Source organism: Talpa europaea (genome assembly GCF_964194135.1).
Source record: "Talpa europaea genome assembly, chromosome: 7".
Classification (NCBI taxonomy): domain Eukaryota; kingdom Metazoa; phylum Chordata; class Mammalia; order Eulipotyphla; family Talpidae; genus Talpa; species Talpa europaea.
In genome coordinates, this window is record NC_140074.1 from 9,395,938 (window position 1) to 9,420,452 (window position 24,515).

General features: G+C 43.1%; 1 protein-coding gene across 1 annotated transcript; it reads left to right on the plus strand.

Annotated features, from left to right (window-relative positions):
• Positions 1-12,624: 12,624 nt before the first annotated feature.
• On the plus strand, positions 12,625-20,414 carry LOC311172821 (uncharacterized protein; the record flags this gene model as incomplete). Its single annotated transcript, XM_084236348.1, is given in 4 exon segments — positions 12,625-13,555; positions 17,569-17,767; positions 19,467-19,678; positions 19,681-20,414. Coding segments are annotated over 4 exon segments (2,076 nt in total).
• Positions 20,415-24,515: the final 4,101 nt, after the last annotated feature.

The window sequence follows — 24,515 nt, forward strand, 5'->3', positions numbered from 1 at the left end:
AAGCAGCAGGAGCCAGCTATTGAGTTTTCTGACTTTTCAGAAATCTTCCCCATGCCCGGACCTTTGTCAGACGGCATGAGTAGCATGGCCTGCACCAAAATGGCATCCTCCTGGCTATTGCTCTGACGTTCAAGGACCGAAACAGAAAAGTCAGGAGGTCATAGACTCAGATTTGCTTCGTACTTTTTGCCTGGTGTCCACAACAGAAGCTAAGAACACTTTTTAACACTTGTTAAAAAAGATGCACTAACCCTAATTAGCATTGAGAGGCTTTGGGTCACATATTTGTCCACGTGACAGCATCAGTGTCCAGGCTGGACGAGGCCCCAGCAGGTGAGAGCAGGTGAGAGCATCGAGGTGTGTCTGCACAGACACTGTCACTCACATGCTATGTGACCATGTATCACTGCTATGTCACTGTTTCTAAGATCCTGACATCTTCTACTTCCCTCTACCCCAGAAGACAGTAAAGCAGCATGAGTTGGGAGAACCAGAGCAGCGTGTCCGAGTTCCTCCTCCTGGGGCTCCCCATCCATCCCTGTTCCTGGGCATGTACCTGACCACGGTGCTGGGGAACCTGCTCATCATCCTGCTCATCAGGCTGGACTCGCGCCTCCACACCCCCATGTACTTCTTCCTCAGCCACTTGGCCTTCACTGATGTCTCCTTCTCATCTGTCACTGTCCCTAAGATGCTCACAAACATGTACACTCAGCAAGTATCCATCTCCTATAGGGGATGTATTTCTCAGGCATATTTCCTTTTGTTCTTTGCTTGTCTTGATAGTTTCCTTCTTGCAGTGATGGCCATCTGTCAGCCCCGCCACTACACCACCATCATGAGGCAGGAGCTGTGTGTCTCCTTAGTAGCTGTATCCTGGTTCTTTTCCTTTATCCACTCTCTGTTGCACACCCTGCTCTTGATCCAAGTGTCCTTCTGTGCTGACAATACCATCCCCAACTTCTTCTGTGACCTCCCTGCACTCCTGAAGATGAGCTGCTCAGACGTGTCCCTCAGTGAGTTGGTCATCTTCACTGAGGGAGGATTGCTCTTTTCCCTGTGTTTGGGTGGCATCCTGGGCTCCTATGTCCATATAGGGACCATTGTCCTGAGGGTCCCTTCCACCAAAAGTCTCTTCAAAGCTTTCTCTACCTGTGGCTCTCACCTTCTTGTTGTGTCTTTATACTACAGGACCACTGCAGGAGTTTACTTCTCATTGTGCACTTCCAGAGACAAAGACATGATTGCCTCTGTGATGTACATGGTCGTCACCCCCATGCTGAACCCCTTCATCTACAGCCTGAGGAATAGAAATATAAAAAGGCCTTAGAGACTTTCTCAATAAGATTAGCTTCAAGTGACAACCTGTAAATCATCTGATTTTATCATGAACACCATGAGATGTGTCTCCTAAGATTATGTGAGAGGGTTGATAACTCCATGTAACTTGAAAAGAACATGCATTCATCTGTCAGTGTTTTTTCGTTTAAAGATTTACTTTTTTTTTAATTTATTTATACAAGCACTGGGTACAGTCAGAAGCGCGGGAGGGTGAAAGAATTCACCAGAGCCAGAGTGGGGAGCAGAACAGGCAGACTGATGAAGTGCACTGCTGTGGGGAGCAGCGGGCAGCAGGAGAGGTCTGCGCCCCATGTGGGACCCTCAACCAGCGGCTGAGGCTCGAACCAGCACTGCAGAGGATGTGAGCAGCTTCGCAACCTAGCGCTCAACCCGTGTACCACTGGAGAGGTCCTGTCAGTTATGTTAATGCATCAACGAGGTCAGATTTGGTGACTTGGTTTGTTAAATAGTTTTTATCCTCAATACTTTGTTCTGCTTTGTTTTCATCTCTTGCAAGTTACATGGGCAATATTTTTTTAAGATTTATTTATTTATGCATGCAAGAGCTGGGGTACAGGTCAGAGATGCGGGCAGGTGAGAGGAATCACCAGAGACAGAGTGGGGAACAGAACAGGCAGACTGAAGAAATACACTGCTGAGGGGAGCAGTGGGCGAGACAGAAGTCTGCTTCGCCATGTGGGGTTTTCTCTGGCTGGCCGGGGATCAAACTCATGCTGCAGCGGCTGCAGACCGCTTCATAGTGCGGTGCTTCACCCCTTGTGCCACAAGGGAGGCCCTTACATGGAAAATCTTATAAAAGTGTTTCACACTGTTATAAATGTGTGTTGCCTTCTACTTTGAGACCTGTCAGTGTTCATGTATGTATTTTTTCTGTTATGAAGACACAGATCTAGCTTCATGATCTGCTCATCAGATCAAATAACATGATCTGATGTTATTTGGTGGGGGCTGAGCGGGCTTGCCTCATCTTCAAGTTGATGGTTCACAGCTCTTCCCAACTCTACAAAGACATGTTGGTAGATTGAAGTCAGCTATATTGGGAATACCTACACTATGGAATGGGAACATCTGTGATGGGGCTCTTTTTAGGTTAAAAGATACTGTATTGTGGATGTATATTTTTACTCCTCCACAGGTGCCCGTATTCCACCACCATCCACCAAACCACCCATGCCGATGCCCTAGCCCTTCACCCCACTCACTGCTCACACCCCCTTGTTTTCTCCCCTAACAAATAATGTTTTTTCCCTAGTTCAAGATGATTTTTTTTTGCTATATTTGCCAGTATATCTGTTTGGTTATTTATATTCCACAGATAAGTAAAACCACGCATATCTCCTTTCACTTTATGACAGTCCTCCATGATTTTATTGAAAATATATATATATTTCTTTGGATAGTGTGTCTATATTAGTAATATAAATTCTTCCAATCCATATATATATATATATATATTTTTTTTTTTGGATGGGGAACAACCAGGTGTAGGCCTGAGGCATAAGGGTGAAAGAATTCATCAGGGGCAATGTGGAAAACAGAACAGGCAGATTTATTGAAGCACACTGCTAAAAGTAGCAACAGGTAAGGCAGGAGAGGTCTGCTGTGCCCAATCCATAATTCTCTTAATAATGTCTTATAGTTTGCATTGTATGGATCCTTCATCTCCATTGTTAAGTTTACTCCTAGGCATTCTATTCTTTTGTGTGATTGTGAATAGGATTATTTTATTTCTTTTTCTCTCTTCTAACCTATTCTTTGCATATAGAACTGCAATGGACTTTTCAAATTATAATATGTGCCATTCTCACTGGTGTAAGATGGTATCTCATGGTAGTTTTGATTTGCATTTCCCTGATGACAAGTGATGTTGAACATTTTTTCATATGCCTGTTGGCCATTTGCATTTCCTCTTCAGAGAAGTTTCTTTTAAGCTCTTCTGCCCATTTTTTGACTGGATTATTTTCTTTGTTGTTGTTGAGTCTCATCAGCTCTTTGCAGATTTTTGTGATCAGTCCTTTATCATTAGTGTTGGGTGCAAAAATGTTCTCCCAGTTGGTGGGGTTTCTCTTTGTTTTTGTTATTGTCTCTTTTGCTGTGCAGAAGCTCTTTAATTTGATGTAGTCCCAGCTGTTTATCTTTGCCTTCACTATCACTGCTTTGGGTGATGTGTCTGTAAAGATGTCTTTGATGTGCAAATCACGTAGTGTTTCGCCTATATTTCCTTCTATATATTTTATGGTTTCAGGTCTTATGTCTAGTTCTTTAATCCATTTTGAGTTGATTTTTGTGTATGGTGTGAGGTGGTGGTCAAGCTTCATTCTTTTGCATGTAGCGACCCAGTTTTCCCAGCACCATTTATTGAACAAACTTTCTTTGCTCCAATGCATATTCTTTGCTCCTTTGTCAAAGATTAGTTGACCATAAATCTGTGGGTTTATTTCTGGATTTTCTATTCGATTCCATTGGTCTGTATGTCTGTTCTTGTTCCAATACCATGCAGTTTTGATGATTATGGCTTTGTAGTATAGTTTGAAGTCTGGGAGTCTGATGCCTCCATTTCCTTCTTTTTTTTTCAGGAGAGCTTTGGCTATTCGGGGTTTTTTGTGATTCCATATGAATTTCATCAATAATTGTTCTATTTCTTTGAAGAATGACATTGAAATTTTGATTGGAATAGCATTGAATCTGTATATTGCTTTTGGAAGGATGGCCATTTTAATAATGTTTATTCTTCCAATCCATGAGCAGGGGATGTCTCTCCATTTCTTTGTGTCTTCTTCTATTTCTTTTAACAGTGTTTTATAGTTTTCTTTGTATAGGTCCTTTACCTCTTTTGTTAGATTTATTCCCAAATATTTGATTTTTTTTGTTTCAATAACAAAAGGGATGGTCTTTTTGATTTCTTCTTCTTCAGGTTTATTGTTTGTGTATAGGAAGGCTACTGACTTTTGCGTGTTGATTTTGTATCCTGCCACTTTACTGAACTGATTGATGAGTTGAATTAGCTTTTCTGTGGAGTTTTTGGGGTTCTCTATATATAATATCATATCGTCTGCAAATAGTGATAGTTTGACTTCTTCTTTTCCTATTTGGATTCCTTGGATGTCTTTCTCTTGTCTTATTGCCCTGGCTAGGACTTCCAGTATTATATTGAAAAGCAATGGTGAGAGTGGACATCCTTGTCTTGTTCCAGATCTTAATGGAATTGCTTTCAGCTTTTCACCATTGAGAATGATACTGGCTGTTGGCTTGTCATAGATGGCCTTTATGATGTTGAGGTATGTTCCTTGTATCCCAAGAATTTCAAGGGCTTTTATCATGAATGGGTGTTGCACTTTGTCGAAAGCTTTCTCAGCATCTATTGATATTATCATATGGTTTTTATATTTCTTTTTGTTGATGTGTTGGATAACGTTGATTGATTTTCGGATGTTAAACCATCCTTGTGCCCCTGGAATGAATCCAACTTGGTCGTGGTGAATTATCTTATGGATACATTGTTGGATTCTGATAGCTAAAATTTTATTGAGGATTTTTGCATCAGTGTTCATTAGGGAGATTGGCCTGTAGTTTTCCTTTTTTGTGTTGTCCTTGTTCGGTTTTGGTATTAGTGTAATGTTGGCTTCATAAAACGTGTTTGGTATTGTCCCTTCCTTCTCAATTTTTTGGAAGAGTTTGTGAAGGATAGGCACTAATTCGTCTCTGAATGTTTGGTAGAATTCATTTGTAAATCCATCAGGTCCTGGGCTTTTGTTTTTGGGGAGGTTTTTTATTACCATTTCAATTTCGCTAATTGTAATTGGTCTGTTTAGGTGTTCTATTTCTTCTTTATCTAGCTTTGGGTGATTGTAGAGTTGTAGGAATTTGTCCATCTCCTCTAGATTGTTGAACTTGTTTCCATATAACTGTTCATAGTAGTTACTGATTATTCTTTTGATTTCTGCTGTGTCCGTTGTGATTTCTCCTCTTTCATTGATGATCCTGTTTATTTGTGCTTTCTCCCTTTTTTCCTTTGTGAGCCTGGCTAGGGGTTTGTCTATTTTATTGATTTTTTCAAAGAACCAGCTCTTGGTTTCATTGATCTTTTGGATTGTTTTTTTAGTTTCAATTTCATTTATTTCTGCTTTGGTTTTTATTATTTCTTTTCTTCTACTGGTTTTGGGGTTTTTTTGTTGTTCTTTTTCTAGATCTTTGAGCTTCGAGATTAGGTTGTTTCTTTGCGTTCTTTCTTGTTTCTTGATGTGAGCTTCTATTGCTATATATTTTCCTCTTATTACTGCTTTTGCTGCATCCCATACATTTAGGATATTGGTGTCCTCCTTGTCGTTCAATTCAAAAAATTTTTTAATTTCTTCTTTGATCTCCTCATTAGTCCAATGGTCTTCCAGTAGTGTGGTTTTTAATCTCCATGAGGTAGGAAAGTTCCTTGCCTTCTTTTTATGGTTTATTTCTAGTTTGATGCCTTCATGGTCAGAAAAGATGGTTGATATGATTTCAATCTTGGTGTATCTGTTGATGTTTGTCTTGTGCCCCAGTATGTGATCGATCCTGGAGAATGATCCGTGTGCGCTTGAGAAAAATGTGTACTCCGTTTTTTTGGGGTTTAGTGTTCTATAGATGTCTGTTAAGCCCAATTGCTCTAGGTCCTTATTTAGAGCTTTAGTTTCTTTACTTATTTTTTGTCTTGTTGATCTATCCATTGTTGATAGTGGTGTGTTGAAGTCTCCCACTACGTATGTGTTTTCTCTGATGTCTGTTTTCAGAGAGGACAACAGTTGTCTGATATATTTTGGTGCTCCTTCGTTTGGTGAGTATATGTTAATGAGTGTTATTTCTTCTTGAAGTATTGTCCCCTTGATCATAATGTAGTGACCCTTGGGGTCTCTTTTTATCTTTTTGAGTTTGAAATCTGTTTTATCTGATATAAGTATAGCTGTTCCTGCTTTCTTTTTTGGTCCATTTGCTTGTAGGATTGTTTTCCATCCTTTAACTTTGAGCCTATTTTTATCTTTTGTAGCTAAATGTGTTTCCTGGAGACAGCAAAAGGTTGGGTTTTGTTTCTTAATCCAGGCTGCAACTCTGTGTCTTTTTATTGAAGAGTTTAGTCCATTTACATTCAGAGTTATTATTGATATGTTAACATCTGTATTTGCCATTGTGTTTGTCTTTCCTTTGATTTTATTTATTTATTCTTTTAATAACTTTTTTTTTTTTTGGCCTTCTTTCATTGTTATTCGTCCCTCTGAGGTTCTGGCTTTAGGACTCCTTGTAGTATTTTTTGGAGTGGGGGTTTAGTTGCAATGAAATTCCGGAGTTTCTGTTTGTCTGGAAAGGTCCATATTCTTTCTTCAAAGAGGAAGGAGAGCTTTGCGGGATAGAGTATTCTTGGTTGGCATCTGTTTTCTTGGAGTCTGTTGACTATGTCCCTCCACTCTCTCCTTGCCCGTAGTGTTTCTTCGGAGAAGTCTGATGTCAGCCTGATTGGTTTTCCTTTGAATGTTATCTGTTTCTTCCCTCTTGCCAGCTTCATTATTTTTTCCTTGTCCTGGATTCTTGGGAGCTTTACTATTATGTGTCTTGCTGTATTTTTCCTTTCGTCGTGGAAGTTTGGTGTTCTTCTTGCTTCTTGTATATCAATTTTCAGCTCCTTCTTCACATTTGGGAAGTTCTCTTCAATTATCTCTTTGAATATTTTCTCTGTTCCTACATCTCTCTCCTCTCCTTCTGGTATTCCTATAACTCTTATATTTCCTTTCCTCATGGAGTCAGATAGTTCCTGAAGTCTTTCTTCGTTCTTTTTCCTTCGTACTTCTCTTTCCTTTTCTGTTTTGGTTCTTTTTATTTCTGTGTCTTCAAGATTACTTATTCGTTCTTCCATTTCATCTATTCTGCTTTCATTGCTTTTCCCAGAATTCTTTAGTTCTTCCATTAATTCTTTGATCTCCTGCATTTCTTTTACTTCCCTCTTTAGGGACTCAATTTCTTTCTTCTGACCATTGTTTTCCCTCTCTAGGGACTCAATTGCATTCTTCTGATCGTTGATTATTTTTCCCTTATCATTGTTTTCCTTTATGACTTCTGTTAGTTTTTTAATCACGGCAATTTTAAATTCTCTTTCTGGAAGGCTCAGAAATTCTTCCAAGTTATTGTCTTTGCAATCTGGGGGCTGGCTTTCTTTTTGTGGTGTGCTTTTTCTCTGGAGAGTTGCTAGGTTGCGTGTGGTTCTTCTCTTCCCTACTGTCTGTTTTCTAATTTGCCGTATGCGTTGGGACACTGTGTAGTTGGGACTGGCCGGCATCTTGGGTGGGCTTCTCTGTTCCCCTCTGGTTCTTCCAGGAGTCATCTGTCAGTTTCAAGCAGTCTTTACTGGAGAAAGGTCCCTGTTCTAAAATGCCGATGTAGGGACACACTCCCCTGTGCGCCTGGTCTGCCCCGGCGGTGGGTTCCTGCTCCCCTCTGGGCTTGGACTGCAGGCCAGAGGGGGTCTGGCGTGGGCGAACTTCCCCCGTTCACCTCTGGCTCCTGAGGAAGCCTTCTGCAGGTAGTCTTTACTGAAGAAATGACCCTGTTCTAAAATGGTGATGTGGGACACACTCCCTGCGCGTCTGGTCTCAGGCACACTCTTCTGCGCACCTGGTCTGCCCCGGCTGTGGGTGCTCGCTCTCCCTGTGGGCTCAGACTACTTGTTCGGAAGGGGCCCGGTGTGGGCAAACTCCCCAGCTGGCCACTAGCTCCTTCAGGAGCCTCTGCTGGCTTCAAGTCGCTAGGTGGTGCCAGAGATCTCTCCTAGAGCCCTTGGGGAGCTGATTTTCCACCCCGTGGGACAGGGAGCAGAGCGGGGATGATAGGGTACACCTCAACGGCTTTGGGGTGCTGTGTCTGCCTTGTGCCCCACTGTCGTGGGGAACCCACGCCCCTAATTTCGTGCCCCGGGTCTCTGTTCCAAAGCCCTCAGTTCCAGGGCGCGGGCTGTAGCCCAGATCAGTGGGGCGGGAATGGCGCCTTTTGAATCCTGCTCCCCTGCCTGGGCGCCTTGTTCCTGCTCACTCAGGATGGGCCTCCGCCGTCTCCCCCTAATTTCGTGCCCGGGTCTCAGTTCCAAAGCCCTCAGTTCCAGGATGCGGGCTGTAGCCCAGATCAGTGGCGCGGGAATGGCGCCTTTTGAGTCCAGCTCCCTTGCCTGGGCGCCTTGTTCCTGCTCACTCAGGGAGGGCCTCCGCCGTCTTCCCCTAATTTCGTGCCCCGGGTCTCAGTTCCAAAGCCCTCAGTTCCAGGACGCAGGCTGTAGCCCAGATCAGTGGCGCGGGAATGGCGCCTTTTGAATCCAGCTCCCTTGCCTGGGCGCCTTGTTCCTGCTCACTCAGGGAGGGCCTCCGCAGTCTCCCCCTAATTTCGTGCCCCGGGTCTCAGTTCCAAAGCCCTCAGTTCCAGGACGCGGGCTGTAGCCCAGATCAGTGGCGCGGGAATGGCGCCTTTTGAATCCCGCTCCCCTGCCTGGGCGCCTTGTTCCTGCTCACTCAGGGAGGGCCTCCGCCGTCTCCCCGCAAGCCTAGGTCGCAGGCGCGGGGACCTGGGCAGCTGCGATCCGGTCCGGATCCGCGCCGCTTTCCGCACGCAACCTTACCGCGGCCGGGGCTGTGTGCTGGTGCTGGTCTCCTCCTGGGGGGCGGGGCTCTCTTTAATGGCGCCTGGAGCTCACCTCCGCGGCGGATCCTGCAGGGTTCGCCTCTCCCGTTCACGGGGTGTGGTGGCTGCAATAGTTCCTTTCCACTCACAGTCCCACTTGCTGCGTCCGTTTTTCTTGTTGGCCGTTTTGGTTTGTTGTTTCCCTCCTTTCTGCCGGTCGGTCGGAGAGTGCCGACTTTGTGGGCGGGGGAGGGGAGCAGGGTTCTGCGCTTCCCTCCCTTCTCGTCCTCTTTTATGGCAACTTTCTTCTTCGGGCAGTTTGCTGGAGTTGTCCGTTTATCTTCCGTGTCCCAGTTCTCACTGGGACCTGCCGCTTTTCCTCCCTATTAACTTTTTTTTAATGGGAGATCTTACTCGCAGCGTCTCCTCGCCGCCATGTTGCTCCGCCTCCACACTTTTCAAATTATAAATCAACTAACTATCATTCATTCATATCAATACTATAGCAACATGAATGATCATAGATTTACTTCTCCTTTCTTGGAATATACGTAGTAAGAACTGACGTTTCTGGTGCTTTTACGTGCTTTAGCAGGAATGTTCTAATATAACTTTAATGAAAACTTCATACCAATGGAATTCTGATTATCTGCACTTTAAAGTGAAACAAAATTGAAACAATTTAGGAAACAAGGTTGTAGAAGTTAGAAGTTCAGAGCCACCAATGAATGGCAGGCAGAGCCCAGCATCCAGTGCTGTCTGACCAGAGCATTGGCCACATGGCTGTTAGAAGATGGGGGTTAGAAGATTCTGCTTCCCAACTGGATCTCTGGGCAACCCAGAGTGTCCCTTTACCCAAGACACCCTCCCAGGTGGTTCCCCAGTTTGGTCTCTTTGGCCTCTGCACAGGCTGCTCCCCAAGGTCTGATAGGAACTGCAGCAATTAACTACTGGCATTTTTTCACCAAGAGTTTAGGGACTATTTCTTTGTCCTCTCATGGTTTATAAAATGGCATCTCCCTGGCTATTATTTTGAAGTTCAAGGGCAGACACAAAATGTCAGGAGATCATAGACTCACAGAGATTTGCTTCATGCTTTTTTGCCTGGTGTCCACTACAGAAGCTGAGGACACAGACACTGTGTTAGAAGGTCATTGACGTAGCAAGAATAGCAGGTCAGAATGTGCTGTAAATTCTAAGAGAAAAAAAAATATGTTTCTTCCTATGGATTCTTTATGGGTCTTTGCTTGTAATGTAGATATAAATTTGTCTCCTGCCAGAATTTTGTATGTACATACATATTTATACATACATAGACTGAGACAGAGATTGAAAAGACGATAGGAAGAGACAGAGAGAGACACAAGACAGAGAGGGGTAAATGACACGAGGTGATTCTTTTCCTCTCTTCAGCCCAGAGCTCAAGCACCTACTGGGTCCCCATAAGGCAAGTGGGCACTACTGCTGGGTGTGACCTGCAGTCTCTTAACCAGTCCTTTGATTTCAAGTATCTGCCCTCCCTGCTGCATGACTCCCCCATGTTCATCTCTGGCTACTCAGCACAGGTAAGGAAAGAGACTGCAGAGGCTAAGGAGAGAAGATGTGCTCCCCACCCTGGAGCAGGGATCCTGCCTTTATCTCTAGCAGCAGGGGAAGGAGGATCTGAAATTGTTACAGAGTCTAGTAGTAGGTGTGATGTGGCTTTTCGTTTATGACAAAACTGACATATGCATGTCACTCCAAGGTTTAGTGTGTGGTTGTGTTTTGATGTTTTCATTATCAGCAGTGTTTCTGTGGGGTACTGTCTACTACATGGGGCTCACGTGCATTCTTCACTGACCCTTTAGTGGCCATTCACAGTGGTCATGCTCTGCATTGACCACTCAGGTCACTCAGGTCTTCCATTGGACAAGTGTCACATACTGACGGATGGGACCACAGTGCCTGCAGCATGTCCATTGGGGTGCAGTCCTCATCTAGCCCTTAAGTTTGCTCTCTGACATTCAGATCCCATCTGGAAAAAGAGGGTAACTACTCCCACATACAGTGCTATCCTGAGAAGTAATGGAACAATGCAAACGGACTACCCAGGTCCTTGTCTTTCTCATGATGGGTGCTCAGAAGAGAGGAGGATTTTTATTCTCTTTCCCCAAGCCAGTGCCAGTGTGATGGAGACCCCCACTTCACTGCTGTCTGGGGCAGGGAGAGTAGAAGACTAAGAATGGGGGCCCAGGCACACCCCTCACACACTGCAGCACACGGCCTGATCCATCCAGGGCTCGGGACCCAGAACCTTCCTCACAAGCCCTGCCCCAATCAAGGTCCCATTTGGTCCAGTTGGTTCCTGCTTGATTCCTCTGGTTCTCAGTGAGGCCGAGAACCTTTCCTCTGTTCTCAGGGAGACCCAGGGTGGGCAGCCAGGCCTCCACATGCGGCTCCAGACACTGTCCTGTTGGTGGCCGTGAACCAAGATAAGCAGAGCCCTCAGCAAGTTCATGGTCCCTGAGTAGGTCTCGCTGTCCTGCTCCCTGCTTGATTGATTCAGTAAGGATCCCTCTTCAGTGTGTGTGTGTGTGTGTGTGTGTGTGTGTGTGTGTGTGTGTGTGTGTCTAATCTTAACTCCAACCTGACTGCAAAAGGAAGGGTGAGTCTGGAATCCACCATCAGAGAACTTAGAGACCTCGTTGACCTTTATATCTTTGTCCGGATTGTTTTCCCATCTATGAAATGAAGGGTATAACTAACTTATATATCATATAATCTCTAGATTTATATTGTATTTATATTTATTCTGTCTACTGGGGGGGTGAGATGTTTGCAGAGTTTAATGGTGGATTCTGTCCATAGAGATATATTCTGATTTGGCCTTTTTTTTTTTTGCTGATTATTGATGTATCTTTGCACATGTAGCTAATGTATATTTTGTTCCTCATTGTTAAAAAATATGATTTATACTATTGCTTTATTAGGGCGATGCCTAGGATTTAGGTAGAAAGCACATATGAAACCTTAGGATAGGGCCTGGCCTGCTGTAGGTTACAGACAAAGATTTGACATTATTATAAGAGTTTAAGATCCTGGATGGACTTTTGTTGACAGGGAATAGCAATATTTCTGATCAGTTGCATCCTGCAAATTTCACTCTAGCTTGTGAGAAATCACCAGGTATTCTTTTCCAGGTTAGAGAGTTTCAGGTCTCTTTAAGAGGAAGTTATGGATTCTCTCCTGCTGCCCAGCTCGTAACTTTGCCATGCGTGCCAGTTACTGTCACGTGACCTGCAATGATAGAAAGATGGAAACTCCTGGAAGGCAGAGGCTGCATTTCCTGCTTGCTGTTATGGACTCAGTGCTTTGTGGGGGGCCTGGACCAAGGCAGTTGTTCAACACATGTTTGTGAATAGAGAAAAATGTCCTCTGGTTCTGTGGAAGGAAAGCTTTGTAGGGTATCGTGAGGTCTTAGTACCCTCAGAGCCGCTGTGACAGAAGGAGCCACACATCCACAGGTGTGAGCAATAAACAGATCATGCTTTAAAAATCATGCCTTCGTGTAAAAAGAATCTTGCCAAGTCATTGCAGATAATTCTAGACTTCCTACCTCTCCTTCTTTCCTTCATCCCTGGCAGAGACATGAGCAGCATGAGGTGGGAGAACCAGAGCAGCGTGTCCGAGTTCCTCCTCCTGGGGCTCCCCATCCGTCCAGAGCAGCGGAGCCTGTTCTTCGCCCTGTCCCTGGGCATGTACCTGACCACGGTGCTGGGGAACCTGCTCATCATCCTGCTCATCAGGCTGGACTCGCGCCTCCACACCCCCATGTACTTCTTCCTCAGCCACTTGGCCTTCGCTGATGTCTCCTTCTCATCTGTCACTGTCCCAAAGATGCTCACGAACATGCACACTCAGAAACTGTCCATCTCCTATAGGGGATGTATTTCCCAGGTGTATTTCTTTATGTTCTTTGCCGGTCTTGACAGTTTTCTTCTTGCAGTGATGGCCTATGACAGGTACGTGGCCATCTGTCAGCCCCTTCACTACACCACCATCATGAGGCAGGAGCTGTGTGTCTCCTTAGTAGCTGTGTGCTGGTTCTTTTCCCTTACCCACGCTCTATTGCACACCCTGCTCTTGATCCAAGTGTCCTTCTGTGGTGACAATACCATAACCAACTTCTTCTGTGACCTCCCTGCACTCCTGAAGATGGGCTGCTCAGACGTGTCCCTCAATGAGTTGGTCATCTTCACTGAGGGAGGAGTGGTCTTTTCCCTATCTTTGGGTGGCATCCTGGGCTCCTATGTCCGTATAGGGAAGACTGTCCTGCGGGTCCCCTCCACTAAAAGTATCTTTAAAGCCTTTTCTACCTGTGGCTCCCACCTTCTTGTTGTGTCTTTATACTATGGGACCTCTGCAGGAGTTTACTTCTCCTCATCATCCACCTCCAGAGACAAAAACATGATCGCCTCTGTGATGTACATGGTCGTCACCCCCATGCTGAACCCCTTCATCTACAGCCTGAGGAATAGAGATATAAAACAGGCCTTAGAGACTTTTCTCAATAAGATCACCTTCAAATGATGACCTGTAAATCATCTGATTTTAGTCATGAACACCATGAGATGTATCTCCTAAGATTGTGTGAGAGGGTTGATAACTCCATGTAACTTGGAAAGAACATGCCTTCTCCTGTCAATGATGCTAATGCATCGACTTGGTTAAATTTGGTAACTTGGTTTGTTAAATATTCTTTATCCTCATTACTTTATTCTGCTTTTTTTAATCTCCGACAAGTTATGTGCAAAATCTTGTAAAAATATTTCACACAATAATAAATGTGGGTTGCTTTCCACTTGAGATATGTCAGTGTCTCATATGTATTTTGTCTGTTATGTCATGAAGACACAGATCTAGCTTTTTGATCGGCTCCCGGTGGACTGATGTTATGTAGTGAGGGGCTGAGCTGCTTGCCTCATCTTCAAGTTGATGATTTACAACTTTTCCCAACTCTACAATGACATGGTGGTAGATTTTAGTCCGCTATAATGGGCATATGTGCACTATGGAATTGGGAAATACTGTGATAGAGCCCTTTTTAATTTAAAAATATTACGTAATTGTCATATATATTTTTACCCCTCCACATGTGCCCATATTCCACCACCATCCACCAAACCACCCATATTTGCCCTAGCCCCTCCACCAATTCACACTTCCATCTCCTTGTTCTCTCTGATTATGAGTTAACTATTGTCCCTTAGTTCAAAGATTTTTTTTTCTTTTTGCTGTATTTTACCAGTTAATGCTTTTCGGTTTCTATATTCCAGAGATGAGTAAAACCGCCTAGTATCTGCCTTTCATTTTGTGGCTTATTTCAATTGCCATCACCACCTTGAGGCCATCCACGTGGCAGTGTGTGTATTCCACTGAGAACATGTATTCTACAATTTCTTTACCAATTTGAAAATGGGCACTTAGGTTGGTTCTATGACTGGGCACTTGTGGCCAGCACTGCTATGAATATATGGGTGCATAAGTCTTTTTGTATTAGAGATTTCATATCTAGGGCAAATGCCTAATGGAGATGTGCTATGATCATATGGGATTTTCATTTTTTGTATTTTCTGAAGAAAGCTCCATACCATTTTTGCAGAGGCTGCACCAACTTGCATTCTGACCATGGATGAGTTCTTTTTTTTTTTCCCATATCCTCACCATTTTTTCCTTCCATTCTTTTAAATATGGCCATTCTCACAAGAGTGAGGCGATATCTCATTGTGGTTTTGATTTACATTTCCTTTATTAGAAGTGAAGACAAACTTTTTTTCCCCATATATCCATTGACCAACTGTATATTTTCTTTGGAGAAGTATCAATTGGAGTCTTTTGCCCATGTTGTAGTTGGGTTGTTTTGGGTTCATGTACATATACATGAAATAAATCTTTATAAATTCATATATATATATGTATGTACATATATATACACATACATATATGTATATATAAAGATATATTTAATTATAAAAGAACTGGGGTAGAGGTCAGAGGCTCCGGAGGGTGAGAGGATTCACCAGAGACAGAACGGGGAGCAGAACAGGCAGATGGACCAATAATACTGATGAGGGGAGCAGTGGGCGAGGCAGGACAGGTCTGCCTCGCCACGAGGGATTCTTCCCGGCTGGCTAGGAATGGAACCCGCACTGCAGAGGCTACAGACAGCTTCACAACATGGTGCTAAACCCACTCTGCCCCCAGGGAGACCCTGTTTTGTGTTTTTGTTGTCAAGTCGAATAGGTTCTTGTATACCTTACATAAGATTCCTTATTAGTTGTGGAATGTATAAATATATTCTCCCACTTAGTAGACTTCTTTTTAATATGCTAATATTTTCTTTTACTGTACAAATATTTTTAATTTCCTTTAGTTCTAATTGTTTATTTTTGTTGTATTTTCCCTTGTTGTAGGGGTCAGTTCCCTAAAGATGTCTGCATGGTCGATGTGGTGAAATATATCATCTCTAGTGTCTTTGTATTTTATGGCTTGAGGTCTTATATCCAAGTCTTTAATTGATTTTTAATTTATTTATATGCTGTTTATTCACAATGGTTTACATTATTGCATTTGTTTTAGGGGTTATCAGTTTAAATCTCTACATATATATGTTTCAGACCACACCTACCACCAGGATTGTATTCAATCTATATATTTCTTTGGGTAGTATGTCTGTGTTAGTAATGTAAATTTTTCCAATCATTATCTTCTTTTTTTGGTGAGGAAGAATCGGGTATATGCCAAATGTTCAGGGTGAAAGAATTCATCAGAGACAGAGTGGAAAACTGAACAGGCAGTTTATTGAGGCACACTGCCAAAAGTAGCAACAGGTAAGGCAGGAGAGGTCTGCTGTGCCCTAATCCATAATTCTCTTAATAATGTCTTACAGATCTCATTGTGTGGATCCTTCATCTCCTTTGTTAAGTTTACTCCTAGGTAGTCCATTCTTTCTGATAATTGTGGATGGGATTATTTCCTTCCTTTTTCACTCTTCTAACCTATTGTTTTCATATAGAACTGCAACTGACTTTTTAAATTATATATCAACTATCATTCATTCATAACAATACTATATCAACATGAATGATCATATATTTATTTTCCTTTCTTGGAATATACAGTAAGAACTGACATTTATGGTGCTCTTACGTGCTTTAGCAGGAATGCTCTAATATAACTTTAATAAAAACTTGATACTGATGGTACTCTGATTATCTACACTTTAAAGTTAACAAGGTGAAACAACTTATGAAACAAGGTTGCAGAAGTTACAATGAATTGCATGCAGAGCCCAGCATCCAGTGCTGTCTGACCAGGGCATTGGCCATATGGGTTTTAGAAGTTGGGTGTTCGAAGATCCTGCTTCCCAACTGGATCTCTGGGCAACCCAGAGTGTCCATGTACCTGAAACACCCCCCCAGGTAGTTCCCTAGTTCATTCTCCTTGGCCTCTATATGGGCCTTCCCCAAGGTCTGATAGGAACTGCAGCAATTAACTGCAGTCATTTTCACCTAGTGTTTAGGGACTATTTCTTTGTCCTCTCATGGTTTATAAAATGGCATCTTCCTGGCTATTATTTTGAAGTTCAAGGGCAGACACACAAAGTCAGGAGGTCATAGACTCATGGAGATTTGCTCCATACTTTTTACCTGGTGTCCACAACAGAAGCTAAGAACACAAACACTAAATTAGAAGATCATTGACGTAGCAAGAATGGCAGGTCGGAATGTGCTTTTATACTTAGAGGAAAAAAAATATGTTTCTTCCTTGGATTCCTTATGGGTCTTTGCTTGTAATGTAGATAAAATATGTCTCCTACCAGAATTTTGTATGTACTTACATATATATACATACGTAGGCTGAGAGAGAGATTGAAAAGATGGTAAGGAAGAGACAGAGAGAGGGACACAAGAGACAGAGAGGGGTAAATGACACAAGGTGATTCTTTTCCTCTCTTTGGCCCAGAGCTCAAGCATCTGCTGGGTCCCCATAAGGCAAGTGGGCACCACTGCTGAGTGTGACCTGCAGTCTCTTAACCAGTATTTGATTTCAATTATCTGCCCTCCCTCCTGCATAGCTCCCACATATTTATCTCTGGCTAAATCACAGGTAAGTAAAGAGACTGCAGAGTGTAAAAAGAGAACATGTGGTGCCCACTCTGGAGCAGGAATCTTGCCTTTATCCATGAGCAGCAGGGGAAGGATCTGAAATTGTTAGAGTCAAGTAGTAGGTGTGATGTGGCTTTTTGTTTATGACAAAACTGACATATGCATGTCACTCCAAGGTTTTGTGTGTGTTTGTTTTGATGTTTTCATTTCAGCAGTGTTTTTGTGGGGTACTGTCTACTACAAGGGGCTCACGTGCATTCTTCACTGACCCCTTAGTGGCCATTCACAGTGGTCATGCTCTGCATTGAGAGGGTCACTCAGGTCACCCCACTGGGCAGGTGTCACATGCTAATGGATGGGACCACAGTGCCTGCAGCATGTCCATTGTGGTGCAGTCCTCATCTAGCCCTTAAGTTTGCTCTCTGACGTTCAGATCCCATCTGGAAAAAGAGGGTAACTACTCCCACGTACAGTGCTGTCCTGAGGAGTAATGACCAATGCAAACAGACTACCCAGGACCTCGCCTGGCTCATGATTGGTGTTCAGAAGAGACGAGGATTTTTATTCTCTTTCCCCAAACCAGTGCCAGTGTGCTGGAGACCCCCACTTTGCTGCTGTCTGGAGCAGGGCGAGTAGAAGCCTAAGATCAGGGGCCCCTGCACACCCTCACACACTGCGCACATGGCCTGATCCATCCAGGGCTAGAACCCAGATCCTTGCTCACAAGCCCTGCCCCAATCAAAGGGCCAATAGGTCTAGTTGGTTCCTGCTTGTTTCCTCTGTTTCTCAGTGAGGCTGACACATCTCACATGAGTGGGCAGCCAGGCCTCCACATGGGGTCCAGACACTGTCCTCTCGGTGCCCGTGAGCCAAGATAAGCAGAGCCCTCAGCAAGCTCGTGGTCCCTGAGTGGGCCTTACTGTCCTGCTCCCTGCTTGACTGAGAGTCAGTGAGGGTCCCTCATCAGTGTTTGTGTGTGTGTGTGTGTGTGCGCGCGCGCGTGTATCTAATTAACTCTAACCTCCCTGCCAAAGGAAGGGTGCGTCTGGAATCCACCATCAGGGACCTGAGAGACCTCATTGGTCTTTATATCTTTGTCGTGAGTGTTTTCCCATCTATGAAATGAAGGGCATAATTACCTTACATATCATACAATCTTTAATTTATATTTATATTGATTCTAACTACTGGGGGATTGAGATGTTTGCAGAGAGTTTAATGATGGATTCTTTCCCTTGAGATATATTGTGATTTGGCCCTTTTTTGCTGATTATTGATGTATCTTTGCACATTTAGATAGTGTATATTTTGTTCCTCATAATGAAAGTGGGATTTATGCTATTGATTTATTTTTTTTTTAAGAGGCATGTTTTTTATTTATTTATTTATTTGTTTGTTTGCTTGTTTGTTTTGTTTATACATGCACTGGGTACAGTCAGAAGCATGAGGGTGAGAGAATTCACCAGAGCCAGAGTGGGGAGCAGAGCAGGCAGAAGGACTGAAGTACACTGCTGAGGGGAGCAGCGGGCGGTAGGAGAGGTCTGCGCGCCATGCGGGACCCTCCTCCGGTGGCCGGAGAGCAGCCGGGGATCGAACCGGCGCCGCGGAGGCTGCGGGCAGCTTCACAACCCAGCGCTCAACCGCTGCGCCACCGGGGAGGCCTATGCTATTGATTTATAGGGCTATGCCTAGGATTTGGTAGAGAGTGCATATCAAACCATTGGCGTAGATCTGGCATGCTGTAGGTTAAAGACAAAGATTTGACAATATTTTTAGAGTTTGTTTAAAATCCTGGATGGGCTTTTGTTGACAGGGAATAGCAACATGTCTGATCAGTTATGGCCCTGCCAATTTCACTCTAGCTTGTGAGAAATCTATTCTATTTCAATTTAGAGAGTTTCAGTCTCTTCAAGAGGAAGTTGTGGATTCTCTCCTGCTGCCCAACACATGACCTTGCCATGCGAGCCAGTTACTGTCACGTGACCTGCAATGATAGAAAGATGGAAACTCCTTGAAGGTAGAGGCTGCATTTCCTGCTTGCTGTTATGAATCAGTGCTTTGTGGGGGGCCTGGTCCAAGGCAGTTGTTCAAGACATATTTGTGGAATAGAGAAAAATGCCCTCTGTTTCCGTGGCAGGAAAGCTTTGTAGGGTATCGTGAGGTCTTACGTACCATCGATCCCGCTGTGACAGACATATCCACAAATCCACATTGTGAGCAATAAACAGATCATGCTTAAAAAATCATGCCTAGATGTAAAAAGGATATTGCCAAGTAGTTGCGGATAATTCTAGACTTCCTACATCTCCTTCTTTCCTTCATCCCTGGCAGAGACATGAAGAGTATGGGGTGGGAGAACCAGAGCAGCGTGTCCGAGTTCCTCCTCCTGGGACTCCCCATCCGTCCACAGCAGCGGGGCCTGTTCTTCGCCCTGTTCCTGGGCATGTACCTGACCACAGTGCTGGGGAACCTGCTCATCATCCTTCTCATCAGGCTGGACTCGCGCCTCCACACCCCCATGTACTTCTTCCTCAGTCATTTGGCCCAAAAGACATTTCCATTTCTTCTGTCACTGTCCCTAAGATGCTGATGAATATGCACATTAGGCAAGTATCCATCTCCTATAGTGGGTGCATTTCCCAGATGTATTTCTTTGTGGTCTTTGCTTGTCTTGACAGTCTCCTTCTTGCAGTGATGGCCTATGACAGGTACGTGGCCATCGGTCAGCCCCTCCACTACACCACCATCATGAGGCAGGAGCTGTGTATCTCCTTAGTAGCTGCATCCTGGTTCTTTTCCCTTATCCACTCTCTGTTGCACACCATCCTTTTGATCCCAGTGTCCTTCTGTGGTGAGAATACCATTCACCACTTCTTCTGTGACCTCATCGTACTCCTGAAGATGGGCTGCTTAGAGGTTTCCCTCAATAAGTTGGTCATCTTCACTGAGGAAGGATTGCTCCTTACTCTGCGTTTAGGTGGCATCCTTTGCTCCTGTGTCCACATAGGGACCACTGTCCTGAGGGTCCCCTCCACTAAAAGTTTCCTTAAAGCCTTCTCTACCTGTGGCTCCCACCTTCTTGTTGTGTCTTTATACTATGGGACCGCTGCAGGAGTTTACTTCTTCTCCTCATCCACCTCCAGAGACAAAGACATGATCGCCTCTGTGATGTACATGGTCGTCACCCCCATGCTGAACCCCTTCATCTACAGCCTGAGGAATAGAGATATAAAACAGGCCTTGGAGACATTTGTCAATAAGGTGAACTTCTTCAAGTGACAACCTGTAAATCATCTGATTTTAGTCATGAACACCATGAGCTGTATCTCCTAAAATTATGTGAGAGGGTTGATAAATCCATGTAACTTGAAAAGAACATGCATTCTGCTGTCAAGGATGTTAATGCATCGACTAGGTCAGATTTGGTAACTTGGTTTGTTAAGCATTCTTCATCCTCATTACTTTTTTCTGCCTTTTTTCCATCTCTTACAAGTTATGTACAAAATCTTATAAAAATATTTCAAACAATTGCAAATGTGTGTTGCCTTCTACTTTGAGATATGTCGGTGTCACCAATGTATTTTTTCTGTTATGTTACGAACACACAGATCTAGCTTCCTGATATGTTCCCAGTGGGCTGATGTTATGTGGTGGGGGCTGAGCGGGCTTCCTTCCTCTTCAAGTTGATGGTTCAGTGCTCTCCCAACTCTACAATGACATGTTGGTAGATTGAAGTCAGCTATTATGGGTATACTTACACTATGGAATTGGGAAATACTGTGATAGGGCCCTTTTCCATTTAAAATGTTATTATAATTGTGTATGTATATATATATATATATATATATATATATATGTTTATTCCTCCATAGGTGCCCATATTGCGCCACCATCCACCAACCACCCGTGCCAATGCCCTGGCCTCCCTTCCAAACTCATTGCTCCCACTCTCCTGTTCTCTCTGATAACAAATAATTTTCACCCTTAGTTCAAATTTTTTTTGTTGTGTTTTACCAGTTTATGTTGTTTGCTTATTTATAATCCACAAATAAGTAAAACCACCCATATCTGCCTTTCAGTTTATGACATTCCACCAGGATTCTATTGAATATATGTATTTCTTTGGGTAGTATGTTTGTGGTAGTATGTTCATTCTTCCAATACATATATATCTTTTTTTTTTTATTTGAGTAGGGGACAATCACGTGTAGGCCCAAGGCACAGGGTGAAAGTTTCATCAGAGACTTTGTGGAAAACAGAACAGGCAAATTTACTGAACCACACTATTAAGAGTAGCAACAAGTGAGACAGGAGAGGTCTGCTGTGCCCCAATCCATAATTCTCTTAATAATGTCTTATAGTTCCCATTGTGTGGAACCTTTACCTCCTTTGTTGAGTTTACTCCCAGGTAGTTTATTCTTTCTGTGTAATTGTGAATGGGATTATTTTATTTCTTTTTTTTTTGTCAAATTAGCAGTTTATTTTTTTTTAATAATAAATTTTATTTTTATATTCCCCCATACAATTGCAAACGCCCCATTCTGACCCCAATCCTTCCCCTCCCGCCCCCCACCCCCCAAAAAGTGTCTCTGGTTCATAGTTTTTTGTTGATTTTGATTTTCACTTTCGTATATTCATTTTCCTGGTCCCTTATTTAAGTTTTCTAGATTCCTGCTATGAGTGAGACCATCTGGTATTTTTCTTTTTCTTTTTGGCTTATTTCGCTGAGCATGATCCCTTCCAGCGCCATCCATGTTGCTGCAAATTGCATGTGTTTATCTTTTTTGAATGCTGAGTAATATTCCATGGTATATATGTACTACATCTTCTTGATCCAGTCATCTATTTTTGGGCATTTGGGCTGTTTCCAAAGCTTAGCTATTGTAAACAGTGCTGATATAAACATAGGGGTGCAGGTGCTCTTTGGAATTGATGTTTCTGTGTCCTTGGGGTAAATACCTAGGAGTGGAATTGCTGGATCATATGGAAGCTCTATGTTTAGTAGGTCCAGAAATCTCCACACAGCTCTCCATAGTGGTTGGACCAGTTTGCACTCCCACCAACAGTGCAGGAGAGTTCCTTTTTCTCCACACCCTCGCCAACATTTGTTGTTGCTAGTCTTTTTAATATGTGCCATTCTCACTGGTGTGAGATGGTATCTCATGGTAGTTTTGATTTGCATTTCCCTGATTACAAATGATGTTGAACATTTTTTCATATGTCTGTTGGCCATTTGCATTTCCTCTTCAGAGAAGTTTCTTTTTAGCTCTTCTGCCCATTTTTTGACTGGATTATTTTCTTTGTTGTTGCTGAGTCTCATCAGCTCTTTGCAGATTGTTGTGATCAGTCCTTTATCATTAGTGTTGGGTGCAAAAATGTTCTCCGAGTAGGTGGGGTTTCTCTTTGTTTTTGTTATCATTATTAAAATGGCCATCCTACCAAAAGCAATATACAGATTCAATGCTATTCCAATCAAAATTTCAATGTCATTCTTCAAAGAAATAGAACAATTATTGATGAAATTCATATGGAATCACAAAAAACCCCGAATAGCCAAAGCTCTCCTGAATAAAAAAGAAGGGAATGGAGGCATCACACTCCCAGACTTCAAACTATACTACAAAGCCATAATCATCAAAACTGCATGGTATTGGAACAAGAACAGACATACAGACCAATGGAATTGAATAGAAAATCCAGAAATAAACCCACAGATTTATGGTCAACTAATCTTTGACAAAGGAGCAAAGACTATGCATTGGAGCAAAGAAAGTTTGTTCAATAAATGGTGCTGGGAAAACTGGGTCGCTACATGCAAAAGAATGAAGCTTGACCACTACCTCACACCATACACAAAAATCAACTCAAAATGGATTAAAGAACTAGACATAAGACCTGAAACCATAAAATACATAGAAGGAAATATAGGCGAAACACTACGTGATTTGCACATCAAAGACATCTTTACAGACACATCACCCAAAACAGTGATAGTGAAGGCAAAGATAAACAGCTGGGACTACATCAAATTAAAGAGCTTCTGCACAGCAAAAGAGACAATTATTTTATTTGTTTTTCTCTCTTCTAACCTATTGTTTGCATATAGAACTGCAACTGACCTTTCAAATTATAAATCAACTAAGTGAGTCATTCATTCATATCAATACTATATCAACATCAATGATCATATATTTACTTCTTTCTTGGAACATATATATTAAGAGCTGACAGGGTGCTCTTATGTGCTTTAGCAGGAATGTTCTAATATATCTTTAATAAAAACTAATGCTGATGGTATGCTGATTATCTGCACTTTAAAATGAAACAAGGTTGAAACAAGGTTGAGAGAAGTTACATGTTCAGAGCCAACAATGAATGACAGGCAGAGCCAGCATCCCGTGCTATCTGACCAGGGCATTGGCCACATGGGTACTGGAAGATGACTAAGTCATCCTGCTTCCCAGGTGGATCTATGGGCAACGCAGAGTGTCCCTGTACCCAAGAGACCATCCCAGGTGGTTCCCCAGCTGAGTCTCTTTGGCCTTTGCACAGGCTTCTCCCCAAGGTCTGATAGGAATTACAGGCAATTAATTACTGGCATTTTTTCACCAAGAGTTTAGGGACCATTTCTTTGTCCTCTCGTGGTTTATATAATGGCATCCTTCTGGCTATTGCTCTGATGTACAAGGACAGACACGGAAAAGTCAGGAGGTTGTGGACTCGCAGAGATTTGCTTCATACTTTTTGCCTGGTGTCCATAAAAGATACTGAAGTAGAAGGTCATTGACGTAGCAAGAATGGCAGGTCAGGGTGTGGTGTAAATTCTAAGAGAAAAAAAAATATATTTCTTCCTATGGATTCCTTATGGGTCTTTGCTTGTAATGTAGATATAAATTTGTCTCCTGCCAGAATTTTGTATGTACATACACATTTATACATACATAGACTCAGACAGAGATTGAAAAGATGATAGGAAGAGACAGAGAGAGACACAAGAGACAGAGAGGGGTAAATGACACAAGATGATTCTTTTCCTCTCTTCGGCCCAGAGCTCAAGCACCTACTGGGTCCCCATAAGGCAAGTGGGCACCACTGCTGGGTGTGACCTGCAGTCTCTTAACCAGTCCTTTGATTTCAAGTATCTGCCCTCCCTGCTGCATGACTCCCCCATGTTCATCTCTGGCTACTCAGCACAGGTAAGGAAAGAGACTGCAGAGGGTAAAGAGAGAAGATGTGCTCCCCACTCTGGAGCAGGGATCCTGCCTTTATCCCTGAGCAGCAGGGGAAGGAGGATCTGAAATTGTTACAGAGTCAAGTAGTAGTTGTGATGTGGCTTTTTGTTTATGACAAAACTGACATATGTATGTCACTCCAAGGTTT